This window comes from Trachurus trachurus, assembly GCF_905171665.1.
Source record: "Trachurus trachurus genome assembly, chromosome: 21".
Classification (NCBI taxonomy): Eukaryota; Metazoa; Chordata; class Actinopteri; order Carangiformes; family Carangidae; genus Trachurus; species Trachurus trachurus.
The window spans coordinates 27,978,159-28,003,379 of NC_139899.1; the positions used below are offsets into that span (position 1 = coordinate 27,978,159).

Sequence of the window (25,221 nt, forward strand, 5' to 3'; positions counted from 1 at the left end):
TATTTTTCCGCTTTGGAAGCTGTCTTGTCTGAAGTGCATCCTCGGGCGACTTTGCCTCTTTGGAAGCTTTTGGTGTGAACGTACAGTGACTCTACTGTTTATGTTTTATTACGCGAGTTATGTATAGTTGAGGGTGTGGCCTCTCTGAGTGACGGGTGGGTGAGCGTATGTTTGCAGACTCCTCCTCTTTGCCCATTTTTGGATTAGCTGGGCGCTTAGTGGGCGGAGTCAGGCGCTGCCAAGATGGCGACAAGTGGCGTTTAAATCTGTTAATTTATATGTTTATTCACATACTTGTTCTTTTTTCTTTCGACCTTGTATAAAAACTCTTTATCTGTTTTATGTCACTGAACTTCAGATGAATTTTCACTCAGAACGACGACTGTGGATTTTGAGCGTGATTTTTCTGTTTTTCTTCCCCCATGTGACATGAATGCAGCAGAAAATAAGGAGAAGCAGCCCGGAGGAGCAGAATGAGGGCGGAGGAGGAGGGCCGACGGGAGGCTGTTGTCACGGTTACGTCATCTCGCTCCAGCTATAGGCCACAAAGAGCAGAACGAGGCAGAGGATGTGAACCAGGCTGGAGCCCACAATGTCCCAGATTTGCCAGGCGGGGGCCGGGGTTTGGGTGGTGACAGAAACCAACGAGCGAGTCTCTGACCCCCCGGAGGAGGAGGAGGAGGAGGAGGCGGCGGGGTTCGGAGTCGAGACCGGCTCTTCCCGCTTCCTGTCCGGAGAGGTCGTATCCAAGGCAACCAGCGCCCGAAGAGTGGCGCGAAGTGGCTGCAGGCGGCACTGGGTGATGTCGTAGGGCGAACAGAGGGAAGACTGGCGCCCCAGTTAGGAAGGAAGGAGGGATAAATGAAGGAAGGGAAGGAGGAATACATGATGGAAGGAAGGAAGGAAGGAAGGAAGGAAGGAAGGAAGGAAGGAAGGAAGGAAGGAAGGAAGGAAGGAAGGAAGGAAGGAAGGAAGGAAGGAAGGAGGGATAAATGTAAAAAAAAAAGAGAAATGGTAGGAATGAAATGAGGGAAGGAAGAAAGTAGAAGCAAAGGGGAGAGAGAAAATTATATAGAAAAATAATAATGAAGTATGAAGATGGGAGGAGGGAGGGCAGTCAAAGGAAAATAAGTGCAAGAGAGAGGAGGTGAAGTTTCCAAAAAAAGGGAGAGGAGGATGAAAGGCAGAGGAGAAGGGATGATAGAAATATAGAAGAGGAAGAACCAGAAACCAGGAGGAAGAAGAGAGGTAGAAAAGATTAGAGGTGAAGGATAAAAAAAAAGACAGAGGTGAGAAGGAAAGAAGGGAAGGAAGGAAGGAGGAGGAGGAGGAGAAAACAGGAAGGAGAGAGGAAAGAGAGGAGGATGAAGGAAAAAGAGAAGGGAAGAGTGAAATATTCTCCACAAAAGATGAAGAACCAAAAAAAAGATGAGGAAAAGGGTGAATGAGAAGAAAAGAAGAGGATGATGATGGTGATGAAAAACAAAACACATGAAGGAGAAGAAGGGAAGAGGAGGAGGAGGAGGAGGAGGAGGAGGAGGAGGAGGAGGAAGACGTGGTGCGATCCAGCCGGAAAAGTAAAAAAGAGAAAGAAAAGGCAGGAGGTTATAACCAATGGACACAGAGGTCAAAGGTCACAGATAAGAGCGTGAGCTGGTGGAGGTGAGGTGGAGGGAGGGAGGCAGGCAGGCAGGGGTTACCATGGCAACGGGCAGGGCCGGCGCTTGCTGAGAGAGAGAGAGTTGGAGTCTCTCTCTCTCAGGAAGCGGACCGCCGTGAGGAGGTGAGGTGGCTGATGGGAAAGAGCCAGTGCAGCCGCAGCACGTTAGCATGTTAGCACAGAAGCTGTTAGCACGTTAGCATGTTAGCTCTTTAGCCGAAGCAGTCAGTGAAGCTTTCAGGCTGCAGGTAACAGTAACAGTGAACGGCCAGTTAGCAACAGAGGCTGGAAACAGTCAGCAAGCAGCAGCAGCAGCAGCAGCAGCAGCAGCAGAGATGGAGGTCAAAGGTCAAACAGGTAAAAACAGCTCAAAACCAGAACCAAGTAAGTTATAAAAAACGTCAAAGATGTGAACGATTCATCTTTATCCACCAGCAGCACCACACAGGCTAGCAGTTTCCCTTTGTTTACAGTCTTTATGCTAAGCTAAGCTAAGCTAACCAGCTCCACAGTCACAGACAGAAGAAGAGTCACGCTGATCTGAAGTCTTGTTCACAAAAAATGTCAAACTATCACTTTAGGACTACTTTGTCTCTTTAGAAACCACATTTCCCAGAATGCACCAGTCACAGCTCATGAACAACAGACAGAAACAGAAACCACGTTCCTCCTTTTTAACACACGCCTGGTCTGAATGATGCTACAAGTATTTTTTTTTAAAAGAGGTAGAGACCAACACACACACACACACACACACACACACACACACACACACACACACACACACACACACACACACACACACACACAGTAAACCCAGTGTGTGTCAGACTGAAGCTGCCGTCCTGATGATGGAGGAAGCTCGAAGCCACAGGCAGCGATGACAGCGGTGATGAATCAGCATTAAATGTCGACATTAACGACTGAGTTTAAAAGCGATGGGAACAACAAAAACAAAAAAAAGAAGCAGGAGGGTAAAAATCCGACCAGAGCTGGGAGAAGGCCGAGAGCTCCTCCAGTTTTAATTAGTAGCCTAAATTACATTTATAATAATGAAGAGCTGCCCAGATTCATAACAGAAAGACGGGAGCAACGGCTTTTCTCCCAGATCTGGTTCACAGTTTAGTATCATCATCTTCATCATCATCAGTGTCCTGCAAAAATCTTTAGTTTCAGTTTTGAACTCAATCAGCAACATGACTCATCAGATAATTCAATCTGCATGTGTTGCATTGATTTAATAAAGTAAGTAACTATAATAAAGTCAGAATTTTATTTTGCAGGACACCTTCACAGCTCCTTCTACTTCCTGTGTTTATCTGATCACTAATCAGTCGACTGAGAACATGCTGCTGACTACAGAGAGTTAACATCTGGAGGTCAGGAGGTTCCTCTCATGAACTGGGAGTGTTTGTTGTTTCCTTAATCCATTTGTTACTTTATAATCTGTGTTTTATTCTGGCGGATCCTTTCTATGTCGCTGTGGACTCAACAATGACCTGAGATCTGTTTTGTCACCTGAGACTTAATAAAAAATAAGACACATTACTGAAGAAGGGTTAAAAAATTCTGCAGCTGTGAGGAGAATTGTTTCTATGTGACTTCGAAGGAGATTTTTAGACATTTATAAACAATGTTTATATCATTGGAAAGTGCAAATTACACTGATAATAGAAAATATGTGTATTGTGTTTATATTTGTTTATATTTGACTGAGTCATTTTGATGAATTTTGGGACACCAGGGTGCTGAAGTCACTCTACAACAGTCAAACTACAATAAATAAGTTATTCTGACTGTATATTTTTAATGTGTAATGCAGACGCTGAATCTTTTGCTGTGTTTAAAATCTTTGTAGAAGATTATGGGAGATAATGGAACAACATCTAAACCACCCCCAGTTCAGAGAGACGACCTCGCTGTGGTCGGAGGAGGTTCAGTACTGTAGATCCAGGGTCACGTCTTACCTCAGGGACGCCGATCTTCCTGCAGGCGTCCAGGAAGTTCTCCACGTTCCTCCGACACTTGGCCATGCTGAGTTTGGGCTGGAGGCACAAAGTGGCATTTAAACACAACGGTCAACGTCTCATTCAATTACAATCTGCTATTTATAAAGCTGTTTTCACCAGGTCTGCTGGAAGAGCAATGGTGACGGAAAAAAACATAAATAGGAAAAATGACGATTGGACAAAGATAAAGGAGGAAGAAGAAATAAGGACAGGAGGAAAAGATGGAGGAACAGTTGGAAGTAAGGAAGTGCAAGAAAAAATGAATGAGGTGAAGTGTTCAGAAAAGGGAGAGGGGGATGAAATGAAAGGAGAAATATTCTCCCAGAGAGACAGAGGAGGAAGAAACTAAAGAAAGAAAATAAAAATAGGAGAAAAATAAAAAGAGAGAAGCTGAGAGGATGAATAAAAAGGAAACTGATGGGACAGATGGGACGTACCACTGCAGGTGAGGGGACGTGGATGCTGCCGACGGAGCGCGGGCGAATGTGATTGGCCAGGTGACAGAGGACGACGCCGTCCATCAGAGACGAGCCGAGGTCTTCGGGGAGGACGACCTTCAGTCGGCTCTCGATGCTCTGAGGAGCAGACAGGTGAGTGAAGGGTTAAATGATGGACAGGAAACACTGATGAGACAGAGATGGAGACGGAGACTGAGCTGTCCTCCATTGTCCTCACTCACAGTATTTATAATCGAGGTGGAACCAGAACTTCCAGGTTCTTCAACATCCCACTGATATAATCTGCGTGTGTGTGGGCTGTGGTTCGTTGTGAGTTTAGACGAGGACAAAAACTTTTTTTTTTTTTTTTGGAAATGATCCAGTATTGTTGTTTACTGATTGTTTCTATTTTTAGCAGCAGCGTCTCTCAGGAGCTTTAAAGCAGCTGAAGCTGAAGGTCACGACGCTGGACTGAGACCTGAGTCCAGACCAGGTTTTAATCACAACAGACCGGACTCACAAAACTCACAAAAACCAAGAGAAAGACAGAAAAGTCTTTGGGTTGATGATTTAGATTGAACAGTTTCTGTGATTTTCTTTCATTTTCTTCTAATCACTTAAAGTTATTGTCTCTATATCTGTATCTGTGACAAACCAGCTCAGAATTTCACTTCAGGTTTTTCAAAGTTCAGGTAAAAATAAATAAATAAATTCAGTTCAGCTTCAACAGCAAACCAGTAAAATCAAGTTCAGTTCAGTTCCCTGCACACAAGCCAAAAAATAAAAGTGCACAACATCATCTTGTCTCCATCTGGACTCTAACCCGTCTGCAGGAGCAGCGACTGCACATTCACATACGAACACAACACAGACTCTGGATCAGCTGATTAAAACCAGAGTCTGCGGTACAGAACTGAAACACAGTCTCAATGTTTTACAGCTGCTGCGAATCTACCGATCAGTAATAATCAATAATAATATAATAATCAGTGTGTGTCTCACATCTCGGAGCTGCTCCATCAGCTCCAGCTCCTCTCTGAGCTGCTCCATCTTCCTCCTCATGGTGAACTGAGGATCCACAGACTCCAGACTCTTGTGGCTGCGCAGGAAAACTGCAACAACAAGAGGAGGAGGAGGAGGAGGAGAGGTCAGGATGAAGAGTCAAACACAGTGAAAAACAAAATTGATCTGGGACGATTGATAATGTCAGATCAGATTCATAATATCATCAGGAAATCAGCCAATCAAATCACAGCTACACAGGTGAACATCACCAAAATGTTATTTGACCTTTTCCTTTAAGTCCCGCCCCCTTTTGCTACTGTTTCTATGGACACTGATTGTGCTAACTTTGAACATAAACTAGATATAAAGGTAAATAAAGACAGATGTGAGAGTGGAGAGTCGAGCTCCGCCGTCGCCATCTTGGCAGAGCTTGACTCCGCCTCCAACTCCTCGTGAATCCAAATATGGTCAAAGAGGAGGGGCATTTTTAGGACAACAAGGTTTTAGGACAACAATCCTGTGAAAAGGCATCTCAACCATTGACCCCTTCATAACATTGTTTGGTTTAGTTTTAATTAAACATTGTGCAGGAGAGGTGGAAGACAAGAAAGGCTTACGAAAATGGTTTTCAAAGAAAAAAAGAAATTCATAAGAGAAAAAAAAAGCAATTTACTGTACATAGAAATAATTTGATGTATTAATTCAATAAACGTCCACTTTTCAAATGAATTTTTCCAATTTAAAAACCAAATCAGGTCATGATCAGTGATCAATGATGAGATAAAAGAAGAGGGGTTTTATTTTGAAAGGTAACAAATAAACAACCGAAGCTCTGAAGAGTTTTTAAGATGAAAGAAAACCTGAGAAAACTGGGACTGTTAATAACGTTTCAACGATTTCTATTGGTGTGAACACTCAACATACAGTACACTATCCATGTGTGTGCATGTGTACTGTATGTGTGTGTGTGTGTGTGTGTGTGTGTGTGCAGCAGCTGGATGCAGATAACGTCAACATGAGCGTGGACGTCGTGGAGACACTAACGAACGTCCCGTTTCTCCAGTGACACAGAATAAAAAGCCTCCTCTGCCATGAAAGATGTAGGAAGCTTATGTAAGCTCGACATTCACGTGCACTCATGCAGTCAGAGCTCGGCGCTTTGTCACAGGAGCGGTCATGTGAAGACGAGTTCACCGCTGCGTTATAACACACACACACACACACACACACACACACACACACACACACACACACACACACACACACACACACACACACACACACACACACACACACACACACACAGCTGACTGTACATCCATCTATGTGATCACAGCAGAAGAAAAAAGATCAAATAAACATGGAGTGAAGTCGAGCGTCTCCGTCTTCAAGACTTTAACTAACCACATCCTGCACTAGATAATAATATTAAATTGATTATTATAGATGTCACAGAGAAGCAGTCGGCGGTGATGATGCAGAAGTAAATGTAGAAACATTAGAGTTAGAACAGTGGCAGAGAGACATTCAACCGCAGCATCATGAGGAGCATTTACTCCGACGTTCACATTAACACCATTTTCCTGTTTAGTTGTTTAATCTGAAGGAAATAAAACACATTTCACAGGAGGTTCAGTGTCTGATTATTTCACTCAACTGTTGTTTTCACACAGATTAAACAAAGCAGATTAATGTTAATGTGTGAAACTAGTGAAGTGTAAAGGTGTTGGCAGATGGATATTTAATGTTCCCAAAGTTAAACAGCTGCTGCCGCTGCTATCAGCTTCATGTTAACTGTAAAAGTCACACACATACACACGCACGTATGCACACACACACACCTATTTTACAGTAGATCTAACCCTTGTTTTTAACACAGCTCATGTCTGTAGTTCCACTGAGTGACCACAAGGTGGAGCTACAGCCTCTAAAGAGCATCAGTGTTTTGGTTCTCAAACACTTGAAACTGTGTTTTACTAAACTACAGAAAAAATAAAGAAAAACTTAAATGTTTTGTTGATTAGAATAAATTTATATTCTAATAATGTTAGATTTCATTTGCAAAAATATAGTCTTTATTGGAATATTTGGATGATTTTGGTGAATAAGATACAAAACAACAATGTATTATTACTGTCTTTTATAATTTTGGGTGGTGTTAATAAAGTTTAAAATATACCTTAAACTGCCGATAATGAACTGTAAACCTTCAAGAATAAAATCTAGCTTACAGGTGTGTTTATGATTTGGGTGAAAATTGTCCTTTAGTTTCCTCCTGCAGGTATTTGAACACCTGAGGTTGAGGTCAAAGGTCACGAGTCTCAGTCAGTAAAACCAGAGAACAAACGGTTAAAGACTCAGAGACGAGTTTGTTTGTTTCACTCTGTTAATCCTGAGTGAGGAGGAGGAGGAGGAGGAGGAGGAGGAGGAGGAGGAGGAGGAGGAGGAGGAGGAGGAGGAGGAGGAGGAGGAGGAGGAGGAGGAAGGAGGGGGAGGTGACGACGGGAAAATAGTTTTTATCTTCACTGTTTTATCTTCTGGGTCAAATCATTTTAACAAGCCGCTGCTCCCTCCCCTCCCCCACTCTTCATCCCTTCCTTCCTCCTCCTCCTCCTCCTCCTCCTCCTCCTCCTCCTCTCTAAATGTCTTTGTGTCTCTGCCATCTGGACTCTTTGAGCCCGCAGCATCTCGTCTCTGCGTCTCCTCCTCTGACGACTTATTAAAAGGTTTTGTTGATGTTCAGAGTGAGACCTGGACCAGGACTCGTCTGACAAACAGAACCAGACCAACAGATCCAGGTCTGGTCTCTGCACAGGTCAGGATCAAGATCACTGTTTGTTTTCATCTCAACACTAGGGGGCAGCACAAGATGATGAAGATGGTGGTGTTGGAAAAATACAACAAACCACATCTCCCTGAGCTCCTCTGTGTCACATTTTACCAACATGGGCTCATGGGTTTTGTTGTGTTTATTATCACCAATCAAGCCAAGGATCCTCTACTATGACAAGATGGCTCATTACAAAGCTGCACCAATGATATGAAATGTTATAGCTACACTTCCTGTCTGCTAAAGTGGGCGTGGTCACTCGTCCCCCCCCACCTCATGTTGTGAACGTGTGTGGATTTATAAAAGCTGTCAGTAGGAAAGTGAGAAATGTATATGTTCTCATGATAATATTAAATATATATATATAATAATATTAGTGGGTACGGGAGTCTGCGAACATTAGTTGAGAGAGAGACTGGAAAAGTCTGGAAAAAAGTTTATCTTCTCCTGATTTGTCTGAAATTTGTCCATTTTAGTCTCAAAATGTTCAGAAGAGATGTGACCTGTGAAAAATGAGTCCAATATTTACTTCAGTGACTATGAAGCAAAAAAATCGACCAGAATCTGAGCTCATGTTCACTTCTCCCATTGGACTCAATAGACTCAAGACCTGCTGCTGCTGGTGGTCTCCTAAAGGGGGCGGAGTCACTGTCTGCTGGTCTCCTAAAAGGGGCGGAGTTATGGCCTGCTGGTCTCCAAAAGGGGGCGGAGTCACGGCCTGCTGGTCTGCTAAAGGGGGTGGAGTCATGGTCTGATGGTCTCCTAAAGGGGGCTGAGTCATTGTCTGCTGGTCTCCTAAAGGGGGCGGAGTCACTGTCTGCTGGTCTCCTAAAAGGGGCGGAGTTATGGCCTGCTGGTCTCCTAAAGGGGGCGGAGTCATTGTCTGCTGGTCTCCTAAAGGGGGCGGAGTCATGGTCTGCTGTCTCCTAAAAGGGGCGGAGTTCTGGCCTGCTGGTCTCCTAAAGGGGGCGGAGTCATGGTCTGCTGATCTCCTAAAAGGGGGCGGAGCCATGGTCTGCTTGTGTCCTAAAGGGGGCGGAGTCATGGAGAAACCCACGGGACACAGATACAGGAAACTGACTCGTTGTGGGGCGTCTTGTTTCTTTATCGTCTTTGTAACAGAAACTGGACTACAGCTTCCTGGTGGCTTCATGAAGCTGCACCTTAAGCTAAATGCTAACATTAGCATGTTGACATAACCAACAGCAGGTATTTCAGTCAAAACCAAAAGATGTCGACCATGTGAGGACAAATCAAGAACACCTTGTCCAGATGTGACCAGATGTCATCCAGAAGATCAGATATGTCAATCTAGGCCACAGCTGTAGCACTACCATCGATAAAGTTTGAAGGCTACAAAATAATAAACTTTATTAATCTTCTCTACAAACGGTGTCTGTGTTTGAGCTGCTGCTGTTTACCGGCAGCAGACACACACACACACACACACACACACACACACACACACACACACACACACACACACACACACACACACACACACACACACACACACACACACACACACACACACACACACACACACACACACACACACACACACACACGGTATCCTAATCCTGCTGCTATTCAGTAACAACACAGATGGATGAGCTCGTTGTTATCTATCTAAGCCTCCTCCGTGTAAACCGTCTCCTCGTCACCATGGTTACCACCTGATTCTACGGCAACACCTCTCTCTCTCTTTGGGAGAGCAGACAGATAACATCTCTGATCACAGAGCTGATCCAGCTGAAAACGACCTGCGTGTGTGTGTGCGAGACTTTTTCTCACACTGCCAAGTGTTGATGAGTTTGAGTGTGAACGTGCAGACGGAGCAAAGAGGGCACAGGTTCAATTCCCTGAGGTCACATCAGCTCTAATGATGATGAAGAGTGAGTGGATTTTATGTTTCTTTTTTTAAGTATGAATGAGAATATATATACAAAATAAAAGCACAGACAAACAACATTTTTCTAGATCTGAATATTTTTTCAAATTTTAATAACTGCTTCTTCGTCATAGACACCTATTCTTTATTTTTGAAGGCCTGTTTTCTTCCTGTGTAGCTGCTCTACAGAGACAATTGGCAATAACCATTTCCTGCTAAATGTTTTAGTCGAGACATGAAAATAAAATTATGTTTCACACGTGTTTCACCAGCTGTTTAGTATTTAATCTGTAGTTTAAACATAAAACATGTCACTGACAGTAAACATTTAATCCATTTTAATACTGAGACAGAAGCTGCATCTTGTTTCCAAGCGACCGTCACTGTTGAAATTAACATAAATTCATATAATAAGAAGTCAGTGCTCTCTGGTCCAGGTTTGTAACATCACATGTTGATAATCTCTCACATCTAATCTCTCACATTCAGATTCATAGATCTAATCTCATATAATCTGCCTCGATTCTGTTTCTGTTCATCATTTATTTCTTTATATATATATTTTTTTATCTTATCTTGTTTTATCCGCTTTTATCAGCTATTAAACTCTATTAAATGTTCATTTAATGAACCTAAACTGAACCTCAGAGTTGAGTTTGTGTTCACATCTGGAACCTGTTTGACCTTTAAACCAGGTCTTTAAACCTCAAACAGAAGCAGTGACGACGAGACAACCCGCACTCACAGTGAGGAAGACACACACACACACACACACACACACACACACACACACACACACACACACACACACACACATAATACATAAAATATGTACCAACATGCAGAGGCAGACACACTCTCACACACCACCTAAACAGGTATGCACACAGAAATGCAAATAAGCACAAGATTAAAAAACACACACACAAAAACAGATGACTCTCACACACCCACACACCCACACACCAACACACACACACAGGGTGATGATTGGTTGTTAATGAGGTCAGGAGTGGTGATGATGTGAGTGTGTCAGTTCCTGGTGATGTCACTCTCCCTGAGGCCTGAGCCCATTATACACCATTATCTTATCTCACCACACACACACACACACACACAGTACACATGACCCACTCATGTAGAAACACAACAGCAACAACGCTTCTGTAGAGAAACTGAAAGCTTGTTACCGTGGTGACGTGTGTAATATAATCTTAAAAACACACATCTACCGTTATACTGTTTGGAGCTTTAAAGCATTAAAGGGATAGTTCAACATTTTGGCAAATTGGCCCATTGCCATAATCCCCTATAGTCATAGCAGTGGGTTTGTTACCTTTAATTGTCGGTGCAAGCTATTTTGAGAACGGCGGAGCAGAGCCGCGAGCTGCTCAGAGCTACGCTACGGAGGCTCATGGGATTTCTTGGTTTCCCTCATCAAACTCATAAAATACACAATCCAACAACTCCAAAACGCTTTCGTGGACAAGTTGTGACCTGCACATTCACCACGCTATGAGATAATAACAGAACGTTACCAGACAGAGTTGTTTTAGAGGTAAATACAGAGACTGCTTGCTGAAAAACTGTCCCTGAAGGCAACGCGCATCAGCGGTTTTGCATGAATTTAACTCTAAAACAACTCTGTCTGGTAACGTTCTGTTATTAGCACTTTGAGATTACTTTATGAAAAGTGCTTTACAAATAAAATTTATTATTATTATTATTATCTCATAGCGTGGTGAATGTGCAGGTCACAACTTGTCCACCAGAGAAATCCAAGAAATCCCATTAGCCTCCGTAGCGTAGCTCTGAGCAGCTCGCCGCTCTGCTCCGCCGTTCTAAAAACAGCTTGCACCGACAATTAAAGGTAACAAACCTACTGCTATGACTTATGGCAATGGGCCAATTTGTCAAAAATGTTGAACTATCCCTTTAACTTAAACTGCATTCAGTATCAGTAAAGACAGTAAAATGCAGATGAAGCAGAGATTTAAAATGTCCCAACACACTGAACGAGGTGAGAGAGTCTCTGTTGGATTGTCAGAGGTTTGTTCACACGAGGACGTCGTTACTGAGAGTGTGTGAACAGTTAAACGGCTCAGAGCCACTGCTCACTTCCTGCAACATATCAGAGCCTTTTATGGACCAAGTGAGTGAAACACAGCTCGACACACACACACACACACACACACACACACACACACACACACACACACACACACACACACACACACACACACACACACACACACACACACACACACACACACACACACACACACACACACACACACACACACACACACACACACACACACACACACAGAGGGAGTTTAACTTCCACCACGTGCATTTGCTCGTCTGCTGCCGCCACACACACACATGAACAGCTGGGGATAAAAGCTGAGTGCGGCGGCGGTGAAGCTCCTCTTTGATCATGCCTCTACCACACACACACAGACACACACAGACACACACACACACACAGGCAGCAATAATCTAAAACACCCTCACATGTGGTCTGAGGCAGAAAACACACAGTGGCAGTCGAGGAGAGAAACGAGAAGAAAGTTTTTGGGAGTGATCTAAGGGGTTGTTTACCGTGTCGTTACCACGGTTACCAACGGGGGGCGCCAGAGAGTCACAGTCAGAGCCGACGTGACGCACCACAAGTTTCCCCAAAGATAGGCTACTCTATTTACCAAGATACTCCATGAGCGGCTGCTCCAATGATAGTTATATACACTTCCTGTCTCCTAAATGGGCGTGGTAAACCGTCACCACCTCGTTCTGTGAACGTGTGTGTGGATTTATACAATTTGTAGGTAGATGAAAGTGAGATATTTATATTTTCTTATGATAACATTAAATATTTACACTACTAACAGTCATATTTAGCATGACGAATAATTTTTACGGGAGTTCGCGGCCATTTGTTTGACGTTGCCTAGGAGATCTGTGCCAAATCTCGCGAGAGTGTGTCGTAGAGACAGAGACAGGTCGTGAACAAAGTTCATTTTCTCCTGATGTGTCCGTCGGAAAATCGCCATTTTTGTGTCAAACTGTTTAGAAGAGATGTGGCTTGTGAAAAATTTGTTCAAAATTTACTTTAGTGACCGTGGGGAGAAAGGATCGACCATAATCTGTGTTCACGCTCAATTTTCCCATTGGAGTCAATACACTCAAGGCTGCCGCTAGTCTCCTAAAAGGGCGTGGCCGTGCAGAAACCCACGTGACATGTAGCCTATACAGGAAGCTCGTCATGGGGGGTCTTGGTTTATAAACCGTCTTTGGTTTCCCTTCCGAACAACACGCTACGCTAAGCTGAGCTACGGCAGCCCCAGAGCACCAAAAAAACCCCTTCAAGGAGACAGTCGACAAGAAGACACCTGAGTCCCGGCGCCGCAGCCTCTGCAGGGCCGCAGGAAATCAGAGGATGGGTTGGTTGGGGGGGGTCTGGGGGTAAAAAGGTGGAGACCTACCGCGGCTGTGATCGCCTCCGTCGTCATGGCTACGCGGCGTATCTCTACGTAGGGGCGAGGCCTGTGAGAGGAGGGAGGGGGCGAGACAGGAAGAAGGGGGCGAGCAGGGCAGCGAGGGCGGGGCTACAACCAGGGTGTGGAGGGAGGAAGAGGAGGAGGAGGAGGAAGGTGGGGTGCAGTGTGTGTGTGTGTGTGTGTGTGTGTGTGTGTGTGTGTGTGTGTGTGTGGAAAGGGGTGAGGGGTGGGGTGGGGGGTGCAGCAAGGCAAAGTTCATTCCACGAGAAAAAACACACACCCCCGAAAACACCGACAGCACCAGAAAAGAAGTCCAGAGAGACGAGTGGCAGGAAAATCAACCAATGAGACGCACGACAGACACACACACACACACACAGCAGGAAGTGAGGTGAGGTCGTGATTTTCACATTAAAAGTCATGCAGCGACAGAAGAAGCGACAGAAAAACGAACAAACGAGTGAATCAGAGAAGGAAGAGAGCGAGAACAGGGAGAGAGCGTAAGACGACAACACAACACAACACAACACAACGACAGCACAAAAACAAAAATAAAGATTAGTGGCATTTCACAATAGCTACAGGTCACAGTCTCCACATGCTGTTAGCATCATGTTAGCTTCGTTAGCAGTCAGCAACATTTTCACACACGGTTGATAACGGTTAGCAAACAAACGCTGGATGGTTGCTAAGCACTAGGAAAAGCAAACACAGCGGACGAGCAGCAGACACCACGAAGCCGCCGCGGCTAACACGCGGGCTGCTAGCTACACGTCACACAGCGCTAAACAGCTGGTAGGCAACACATAACCGAGTCAGATGTGTTTAGGTTTCTGTTAGTTTCTTTTTAAGTGTTATTTTGTTTCTCTTTTTTTTATGAGCCTTAGATATTTAGGGAGGCCCTGAATTTCCCCCCCCTTTTTTTTTGTTTTTGTGAGGATCATTTTGTCATGTTGTTCTTTATTTTATCAGTGAAAGCAAAAAGTGAGAGGCAAGTAATAATGTTGTTTCTGGGAAGAAATGAAAAAAATATATATATAAAAAAAAAAAAGAATGAGAAATAACTTTTCATTAAAAAAATGTTTTTTTCTTTTTTCCCATTGGGCTTCCATAGTTTGACTATAAAGACTTCATAGTTTTTGCTTTTTTCACGAAGCTAGATGTCTTATATGCATCACATTTTCCCATTTTTTGTGGCAATGTTGCATGTTAAATAAACATTAAAATAAAAATAAATAAACTTTCAGCAAGTTCTTGCTTCAAACAAAGTGATGTCTACACTTGAATAAAAACTGATTTCCAAACGGACAGAGCGACGACCGGTGGCTCCAGTCCAACGTTAATTCACACAAAGATTTTGAGCATCCCATCAGTTCATAAGCCCCCAGTTTAACCCAACCAGAGGCACCAATGTGTTCACCAGTAGACCCTCAGACCCTCACCCTCCCAGTTCCACATCCGGCTCACCTGAACGCGGCTTCAGTCCAAACGGCGGGCTGGAGAAGGACGGGGATCCACCGGCCGGAGATCTGTCGTCTCGCTGTGGAAGAAGAGACGGAAATTAGACGAATCACCAATAAACAGAATAATTCAGTGAACAGATGCTGGATTGTTTGTGTCCTTAGTTTCATGTGGGCACACGGAGATAAACTACACACAGAAACACACACACACTGTGGAGATGAAGCTCTAACAAGAGTTCAGTGACCTACAGTGAACGGGCTCAGAGACGATCACTCTCCCTCCTCCTCCTCCTCCTTCCTCTCTATCCATCATTCAGATTATGTAAGCAGCAGCACAGACAGAGACCAGACTGATCCAGGGTCAGGACTCTGTCTGAGGCTTCACACTCAGATCTCACATCAACTGAGAGACTCCTGTGATTCGGTTTAATAACGATCGTAGACAGAAATCCAGCGGTCACCAGGACGCAGGTCAGAATCAGACGAGGGATTTGTTTTGGTGTTTGGTGAAAACCAGTAAAACAGCAGGAAAAGATAAATATAAACAAAGATAAATGTATAAAACAGGTAGTTAAGATACAGGAGAACATGTTGATGAATGGATTTTAACTTCACACCTCAAAAGTATAATCGTCTTTGTGTAGAGTCGTAACCACGGTGGCCCAGAGGGCTCAGTGTGCTACTATAATGACTCGAGAAAATATGCTGCAACTTCAGAAAACAATTTTCATCGAGCTGCAAAAACTCACAACCCAACAGTTATGTGTTTGTGGGGACACAAAAAAGTGACGGACCTTAGCACAAAGTTTCGTAACGACAGTAGAGTTAATATTTGCAATAATATCATAATGAAGCATGTGATATTGATGTCATGGTAAGCAAAATAAACTGCTGGGTCTGTCATTTTTTGTTATGTCCCTGGAAACACTTGTGTTGTGTTGTGTTGTGAGTTTTTTTCTGCAGCTATCTCTTGTTGTGTCTTTGCAGTTACTTTCTTAAGCTGCAGTGTGTTGAGCCCTCAGGGCCACCGCACGATTCTCTTGTTTGGACATTATAGCGAAATGTGTCTGATACTGTATTGATAGATTATGAACAATTGAATTCCTCCTTCTCAACAATACAAAACACAACTGACATAAAGTCAATAATAATCTGCTGCTGGTTTCTTCTGACGACATAAACGAGACACAGACCGACACTGACATCACACATCAGCCGCCTGCAGCAGATGAACTCGTTACACGACACCGACATGCAAGACAGGAAACCGTCAGTTCACCAGCCACCAGTTCATCAGATCGGACGTTACTCGAAAAACCAATCAGGCGTCTCTGTGAGGAGCCTGTGAGTCACTGGTGGTGAGAGACCTGAACCTGACGTGTCCTCGCTCCGTTCACATGCTGCGACTGTGTGACACATGTGGAAGCGGTTAAATCTGCTCACAGCAAACAGACACACAGGTAGAAGAAGACGAAGAAGACGAGTGTCGGCTCACTGGGAGACGAGATGGACGGGACTCATTCACTCCTTAAACAGCCGAGCAAGCAGCCGGCGGCTCTGATGCCACGCACGGCAAGGTTTACCTTGATGGACATATGCCACTCATACTCCCGACATGCAAGCTGGGCCTCAAACCTGGCCTTCTCTAGAATCATCTGTCTCTTCTTCTGGAACTCATAGCCACCTCCCTCCAGGTGCTGCTACAGAACGCATCACACGTTTAGGCCTTAAATAGACTTTAATATCCTCTATCACTCTATTATTATTATTATCATCATCATCATCACACACTTACAGGCTCTACTTTACCTTACATCATCAAGGACAAAGACACAAAGTACTTAAGGACTTACTTCCCTCTAGAGCACTGAAATAAGAGAGTAACGACACCACCATTGACTCCCGTGGTAAGGGTTTTGCGCCCCGAGTGGCAGGACATGGGTATTGCAAAAGCGCGCAGAAAACCCATTCACTCCAATGTATGTGTGTTGCCCACTTGCTTCTAAATTGATGAGAACAGCCGTGTTTTTGTTTTTAGGTGTCCTGGTCATATCAAATTACACTTATAATTTGTTTATTATAAAATGTAGATTGAAACATTCATGTAGAAAACTTTTTTTTTTACTAGCCTATGTGTTAATGTTTATCTGTAAGGGGTCCTCAATGATGCTATTAACATAGGTGATCTAGAAATGTCTGTAAATTATTGAAAATACCACACTTGCTCATTCACCAACAATGCAGAGATGTCAGTTCTTGGGCGCTTTTGCAATTCCCATATTCCGCCATCAGGAGGCGCTTCCATTGGACCAATGCGTGTCCTTACTCTCTTATTCCAGTGCTCTACTTCACTCTATTGCAACCTATTGGCTAAAAGACTACCAGATTTAAAGGTCCCATACTGTTCAGAGTGAGATTTCTAGGCAATAAATGAACCATTTGGACTCTTCTGTAACTTTGTGATGTCACAACGAAGCGCTCATTGCTCTCAGCCATGTTTAGATCAAGCCCCGCCCACCACCTGGACCCACCATCATCCAACAACTTGCAGGATTTGGATTCTCTGAGTGTTTTATTCTGAAATCTGCTCTGTTTTTTATTGGATCACTCAGAAAACAGTCAGCCAATCAGCCTCCTCTGTTCTGATTGGCTGACACCGATCAGAGCGACACCCCAGAGTGAGGAGATGGGTGTTACACTACACTGAGATGGTTTTTGGTTCTTAAAACCACAAATATATGTTGTTATTAATCAGTACATCAATTAAAACACAGAAAAAGAGGAAAATATGAAGCTACAGCCACTATGTTCATGATGCCCCCCAGTGGTGGTATTAGAAATATGATTGAGAATGTGATTAATCACAGTGCCAGAGCAGATATTTGTCTTTTTTTCGACAATTTACAAATATAATTATATAACTGTATATTCTGGTTAAATGCTGAAATCACTGATTGGTCAGTTACATTTGTGACCTCATCACCTGCATATTGTATCATCAACGGTGGGTTTCGTCTTCTTTTGCCGAACTTTTCTTTCATGCATGCATCATCAAAAACCGTCTCACTCCACCACTTCACAATGTTTCAATTGTTCATCTCTGAATGTCTCTCCAGATAAAAAGCATCATCTGTGACTGACTGGTTTTCACAGCTTGGTGTTGACGATACGCTGATGACACCCTGCTGTTCTATACTGTCGTAACATAGTAACTTATGTTAAGAAAATAGAAATAAGCTCTGGTCACTGTACCTTTGGAGTCGTGGCACTGTCATCACTGTCCTGCCCACTGAGGAGAGACAGACAGAGAGAGAGAGAGAGAGAGAGAAAATGAGGAGGATAATATTGATTTTGGATCAAGTCACTGCAACACAGCTGATTTCAGGCTTATGTTGAGACACAGACATAGACTCTTACTTGAGTGACTCCTCGACTGTGACCATCTCCACCGGGTAGAGCTGGACTCCAGAGAGGTCGTCCTGCTCCGCACTTACTCTGAAACACAGAGGAAATATAGTTATTAAAGCTCCATACAGTATAAAGGTAGATGTTTGTATTAAAGCTCCATACAGTATAAAGGTAGATGTTTGTGTTAAAGCTCCATACAGTATAAAGGTAGATGTTTGTGTTAAAGCTCCATACAGTATAAAGGTAGATGTTTGTGTTAAAGCTCCATACAGTATAAAGGTAGATGTTTGTGTTAAAGCTCCATACAGTATAAAGGTAGATGTTTGTATTAAAGCTCCATACAGTATAAAGGTAGATGTTTGTATTAAAGCTCCATACAGTATAAAGGTAGATGTTTGTATTAAAGCTCCATACAGTATAAAGGTAGATGTTTGTGTTAAAGCTCCATACAGTATAAAGGTAGATGTTTGTATTAAAGCTCCATACAGTATAAAGGTAGATGTTTGTGTTAAAGCTCCATACAGTATAAAGGTAGATGTTTGTATTAAAGCTCCATACGGTATAAAGGTAGATGTTTGTGTTAAAGTTCCATACAGTATAAAGGTAGATGTTTGTGTTAAAGCTCCATACGGTATAAAGGTAGATGTTTGTGTTAAAGCTCCATACGGTATAAAGGTAGATGTTTGTGTTAAAGCTCCATACAGTATAAAGGTAGATGTTTGTGTTAAAGCTCCATACAGTATAAAGGTAGATGTTTGTGTTAAAGCTCCATACAGTATAAAGGTAGATGTTTGTATTAAAGCTCCATACAGTATAAAGGTAGATGTTTGTATTAAAGCTCCATACAGTATAAAGGTAGATGTTTGTATTAAAGCTCCATACAGTATAAAGGTAGATGTTTGTGTTAAAGCTCCATACAGTATAAAGGTAGATGTTTGTATTAAAGCTCCATACAGTATAAAGGTAGATGTTTGTGTTAAAGCTCCATACAGTATAAAGGTAGATGTTTGTATTAAAGCTCCATACAGTATAAAGGTAGATGTTTGTGTTAAAGTTCCATACAGTATAAAGGTAGATGTTTGTGTTAAAGCTCCATACAATATAAAGGTAGATGTTTGTGTTAAAGCTCCATACGGTATAAAGGTAGATGTTTGTGTTAAAGCTCCATACAGTATAAAGGTAGATGTTTGTGTTAAAGCTCCATACAGTATAAAGGTAGATGTCCATGTGTAGTGTGATTATAAAGCAGCTCTAGGTTCTATATTAATACTGTGAAAGTATCAAAGCCTCAGTCCACAGAGAAATGCACACAGCCTGTATTCAGAAACTGAGCTTTAGAACCAACCGTCAGGACTTCCTGTCACTTTGTGATGTCACAACTAAGCCCCGCCCCCTCACCACCTGGACCCACCACCATCCAACACTTTGCAGAATTTGGTTTCTATGAGTGTTTTATATTGAAATCTGCTCTATTTTTATTGGATCATTCATAAAACAGGCAGCCAATTAGAAAAAGAGTTTCAGAGCCTCCTTCTCTCTTCTGATTGGCTGACACCGACCTGTTATTACTAGAGCTCCAGAGAGAAGCTAGGAGAGGTGATGGAAGACTACATGGACTTGGTTTCTAGACTTTCTCATGGACCAACACTTGAAATAAAACACAGAACCACCTCCACCTGAACCTCTCACCTGCTGGGGTCTTGCAGCAGCTCCACAGCCTCCTTCAGCTGGTTGATCATGTCAATGTGGAGCTCTGTGCCCCCTTTGATCTTTGACCTGTGACCACACAGACAGATAAAAAAAACAATTCAACTTCTGTGTGAGAAGTTATGAGCTAAAAAAAAGAAAAAACCTTCAACCATGAAGAGAAGCAAGGCAAACAATCATAACAAATGTCAACGTCGACACATTAATCCAAGTAAGGAGAGTGATGAACTTACGTTTGCTCTGTTTGCCAGTGTGAGTCTTCTTCTATTCTGAGGGGCTCGTCAAAGTCTGCTGCTGTCCGACCCTGCACACACACGCACACACACACACACACACACACATTAGGACCAGCTGCAGATGTCACATGACGCCTCAGTCCAGCTCAGCCATTGGCCAGAATTCAGCGACATTACCACTGTCCCCCCATCAACAAACACAACACAATCAGCAGACTGTAAGAACGTCTTTCTCTCTGTCTTTCTTTATTTTGTTCCTGTTCGTCCTCAACGCCGCCCTTGTTCCTCAGAGACGCTGAGATGGACGGATGAAGAAACATCATCATCCTTTATCACTTCATTTCATCCTTTAGGTGTTTTATGATCTCACATCACGGTGGTGAACGTTTGATTGACACAAAAACAATTGAATCTCTATTTACACCACAATTTGTGTGAGACATTTTTGTTTTAAATGCAGGTAAACTTGATAGAAGAGGCGATTGTCTTTCTGTTGTGCATAAGTCTCATCTCTGTGTCGGTGTCGATCTGTGATTGTATTGTATATGTTTTGTTTGTAAAACTTATTTGGAGGCTGCAGCAGTTCACTCTTTCATCAAAACTTCAAACTTAAACTTTATTGTCCCCAAAGGGAAATTTGCATTGCAGGCAGGAAAAAAAACATAAAACATATAGAGCACATTCACACAAGTTCAGTACAACATTGAAATGGTAAATACCCCGGAGGGCAACTGGGGGCTATTCTATACATTGTTGAGAAAAATAAATAAATAAATAAGTAGAGTGTGTTATTCATTTTTAAAATTTTGAATTAAGTTGGGTAATGGCTTGTGTTATGAATGAGTTTTTCAATCTGTTTGTTCATCCCTGTGGTTTTCACGGTGTTGGTGCTCTGAGAGGTGTTTACTGTGTTTACATCACAGCTGATTAAGGTTTTTTTTGTTTGTTTTTTGACCAGAGGAAAAGCAGCTTTAGACAGAGTTCAGTTTAAATCAGGGTTTCTGTTAAAGTGACTGTTGAGCTGTGGCTCTTGTGGTCGTTCACTCACAGTGAAGGTTTAATCCTGACCACAGAGGCCGGGGTTCAAATCCAACTCACGGCCTTTTGCTGCATTTCATCCCCGTCTCTCTCTCTCTCTCTCTCTCTCTCTCTCCCTCTCTCCCCTGACTTCCTGTCTCTCTCACACTGTCACTATCAAAATAAAGGCATAAAAAAGTCCAAAATATCTAAAATTGTTTAGTTATGGTCAGTGGAATAAAATGAAACACACTTGGTTGATGACAGTGGTCAATTAAAAGGAATCAGCTTCATCTGGACACAAACAGAGATCTGTGTTAGTCTGATGTTTGGTTTCCTTGTTTGTGTGTCTGAAATAACAAGTTACACACACAGACACACACACACAGTGTAATGATGTGTTTTGTGTTTTGATGCTCGAGTCGAAGCGACTGCTGCTGTTGGTTTTTTTTTTTTTATGGCTGTGGGAGTTGTGAGTGTGAGTGAGGCTCCTCAGCTCTTTGTTTCGTCGTCTTGTTTTTGTGTTTAGTCCTTATTTGGTCACAGCTGAGTCTCCGTGGCGACAGGGGCTCAGTGTGATGTAAGCGTCTATAACGGGACAGTCCAGTAAATTAAACTCACATTAACACAAAGCGACAGTTTAAGCTCCATTAACACAAACCACACAGAAGTAGGGCAGCGACGACGGCGTGCAGCGTTTTTTTTTTTTTTTTTTTACATAACCTCACTGAGTTTATTATTCATGAACCGAACCATTAACTGCATCAAACTTTAAAACGACTCCCAGCGCTCAGCGGCGTGACGTAACTTGCCTTGATGTAGTTGACAAAGCGAGTGCTGAGAGTGGAGTCTCTGTAGCTGAACTGGTCCTTCAGGGCCTCCGTAGGGCTCTCCTCGATGAGCCGCACCGAGTCGCAGTGAGAGTCTGCTGGAGGGGAGGAAACAGGAAGTGTCAGTGATGCTCAGATTGTGTCATGTGAGTCGGCCATGATGGATTTTTTTTTTGGCTAATTAGCAAACAGTTCAATTAACAGTTAATTGTTTTACTTTAGCACCTGGATGATAAAATGGAGTAAACTGAATACATACAAATATAAAATGAGCAAGATCGGCCAAAAAACATGGCCGCCATAGAGAAAGCTATATCTGAAAGGGGGCGGGGCTTAACATATATTGCCCATAATGCATTAAAGGGATAATTCAACATTTTGGCAAATTGGCCCATTGCCATAATCCCTATAGTTTTAGGAGTAGGTTTGTTACCTTTAATTGTCGGTGCAAGCTATTTTTAGAATGGCGGAGCAGAGCTGCGAATTTTCGAGGTAAATTCATGCAAAACCGCTGATGCGCGTTCTCATCGGGGGCAATTTATCAGCAAGCGGTCTCTGCATTTGCCTCGAAAACAACTCTGTCTCGTGACTTTCCGTTATTATCTCATAGTGTGGTGAATGTGCAGGTCACAACTTGTCCACCAGAGCGTTTTGGAGTTGTTGGATTGTGTATTTGATGAGGGAAACCAAGAAATAGCCTCCGTAGTGTAGCTCTGAGCAGCTGGCGGCTCTGCTCCGCCGTTCTAAAAATAGCTTGCACCGACAATTAAAGGTAAAGAACCTACTGCTATAGTAGGTTCGTACTATAGGGATTATGGCAATAGGCCAATTTGCCAAAATGTTGAACTATCCCTTTGGCCAATTGTGAGTGAGTGGGCCTTACCATGCATTTTGATCCAAACCAATAGGGGGCGCCACAAATACCAACAATATGAACTGTACAAAACATAGGTGGAAGGATTTTCACCAAATATGGTACAAATATTGTGCAGAGAAGTTTTAATCAAAATCCGAGGTGAACTGGGGCAGAAACTGGAAATGATGTGCAAATGTTTCCTAAGAAATATGATCTCAATCAGCCTGATGGTGGCGCTGCAATCAAATTATCAAAAGCTTCGTCCTAGTAACCTCAAATCTAACACATCACAAAGAATGAGACCACAGTGACAGACTTTTATCTAATTTAAACAATGAACTGAACAGGTCTGCTGCTCTCAGATCAGCTCTGAGGGGGTAAAAACCTGTGAACTGACGGCGCTCGCTGCTCTAATTTGGTTTCCCGTTCCTGTGTGTAGCTACAGTAGGTGTGAAGGCGACGGGCTCCACCTGTGTGATGGAGAAACAACCCAGACAGCTCAGCTCGGCTCGGCTCGGCGAATGTGACCCCGTCTGCTCTGACCTGATTCAGGCTGATTGAAGTCTATTTAAACTGCACGTCTGGGGATCTGCTGCTGCTGCCGTTCTCTAATATAGAGTCCAACAGCCCAGATACTAACACACACACACACACACACACACACACACACACACACACACACACACACACACACACACACACACACACACACACACACACACACACACACACACACACACACACACACACACACACACACACACAGCTGTCAGACTGTAGCTCTTTTCACTCATCCACCGCTCTCCCTCTCTCACTAAGCTGCCGATCAATTGAACATAAAGGTCGTGATGCTGATGTTGGACCTGAACACTAAGTGTGTGAGTGTGTGTGTGTGTGTGTGTGTGTGTGTGTGTGTGTGTGTGTGTGTGTGTGTGTGTGTGTGTGTGTGTGTTACCTGTCAGGGAGCTGATGTGTTCACTGGAGTCGTCTTTACTGATCCCCTCCTCCTCTGTGATGTGGCTCATCGGCACGTTGAGGCTCAGACTGTCTTCATCTGACGGCTACAACAGACAAACAAACACACAACAACGAGCTTTAGAAGTGAGACAGTGATTCAACAGAGAAAAAGAAAAACTTTATGATATCTAAAATATGTAAAGTTCAAAAAAAGGGGAAAAAAAGCCAATTACATAAAAGAGAAAGAAAAAATAAATAGATGAATGAAGTAAAACTAGAGATTGGCTCAGTTAAAATAATTAACCAACCACTGTTATAATAATCATTGAATAATTCAGAATCAATCATCAGGTGAAACTGTAAAAACACTCAGTGACACAGTAACCCTGATGTACTAATTGATGATCGTCAAACTGCCAGTTTTTACCTTTGTTCAACGACTAATTATGGATTAACTGACTAAATGTTGCGGCGCCGTCATGTTGATTGAGAGCGGCCAATAAATCAGCTAATCTGTTCAAAGCATTGTGGAATATGTGTATCAGTGGAATCAATCAGCTTAAGTTACATCATTGTACATAATGTTAATAATGTTGCAATAGATTTTTATTATTAAACTTAAACTGCAAAGAAATCTTAAAAACTACACTGTAAAAAAACTCATGAAAAATTCACAGTTGAACTGAATAAAATAAAAATAATCTTTGAGGTGCTGTGGAAATTATTTACACAACTAGACAACTCTTTATAATAGAATTAAAAAATTAAATTAAAAAACACACAGTAACAGACAGAACCACATGGTCAGATGAGTTCGATTAGTTTGACACATCGACTGTAAAACGCTTCAAGTCCGACATGTGACACGTGTTCAACGGAGACGGATCTGAGCACCGAATAAGTTCAACATGAAACAGAAATATGGAGAAAAGACACACAAACACACACACACACACACACATACCGAATAAAAACAGTGCAAAGTGTAAAGACACAAAAGTCACACACACACAGTGTCAGTACCTCAGTAGCCGATAGTCTCTTGTCTCCGTTGTCGCTGCCGACTCCTGAGTCGCTGTCCTGCTTCTTCTGCTGCTCCATGTCCTCCACGCTGCGCACGCACACACACACACACACACACACACACACAGGTTACACAGCTGATACACACAGGAAGATGTGTGTGTGAGCTACAGTGAGAGAGAGAGAGAGAGAGAGAAAGACAGAGAGAGTGAGAGAGAGAGAGCAGTGCCGTCTCCATGGATACCGGATGATGAGATGAGTGAGAGATGCCGATCAGCAGAGCGCCACCTACTGTGACGACGGAGATCTGAAGCACATCTGTAATTATTAATTATTTTGTTATTTTTGGGAAAACAGAGGAAATAAAACGTGTGAATGTTTGTTTGGCCGCT

General features: G+C 42.9%; 1 protein-coding gene across 1 annotated transcript in view; it reads right to left on the minus strand.

Annotated features, from left to right (window-relative positions):
* Positions 1-516: 516 nt before the first annotated feature.
* The window catches only part of lrch1 (leucine-rich repeats and calponin homology (CH) domain containing 1), a gene marked incomplete at both ends in the record, with an annotated part of 68,133 nt that continues 43,428 nt past the window's right edge, over positions 517-25,221 (minus strand). Inside the window, 14 exons of the mRNA XM_083997075.1 lie at positions 517-828; positions 3,628-3,705; positions 4,107-4,244; positions 5,109-5,218; positions 13,318-13,440; positions 14,800-14,872; positions 16,379-16,495; positions 18,048-18,084; positions 18,213-18,290; positions 19,893-19,979; positions 20,144-20,214; positions 21,976-22,091; positions 23,805-23,910; positions 24,830-24,917. Of these exons, the coding sequence (XP_083853201.1) occupies positions 517-828; positions 3,628-3,705; positions 4,107-4,244; positions 5,109-5,218; positions 13,318-13,440; positions 14,800-14,872; positions 16,379-16,495; positions 18,048-18,084; positions 18,213-18,290; positions 19,893-19,979; positions 20,144-20,214; positions 21,976-22,091; positions 23,805-23,910; positions 24,830-24,917 (1,534 nt within the window). The remainder of the gene's footprint in view (positions 829-3,627; positions 3,706-4,106; positions 4,245-5,108; positions 5,219-13,317; positions 13,441-14,799; positions 14,873-16,378; positions 16,496-18,047; positions 18,085-18,212; positions 18,291-19,892; positions 19,980-20,143; positions 20,215-21,975; positions 22,092-23,804; positions 23,911-24,829; positions 24,918-25,221) is intronic.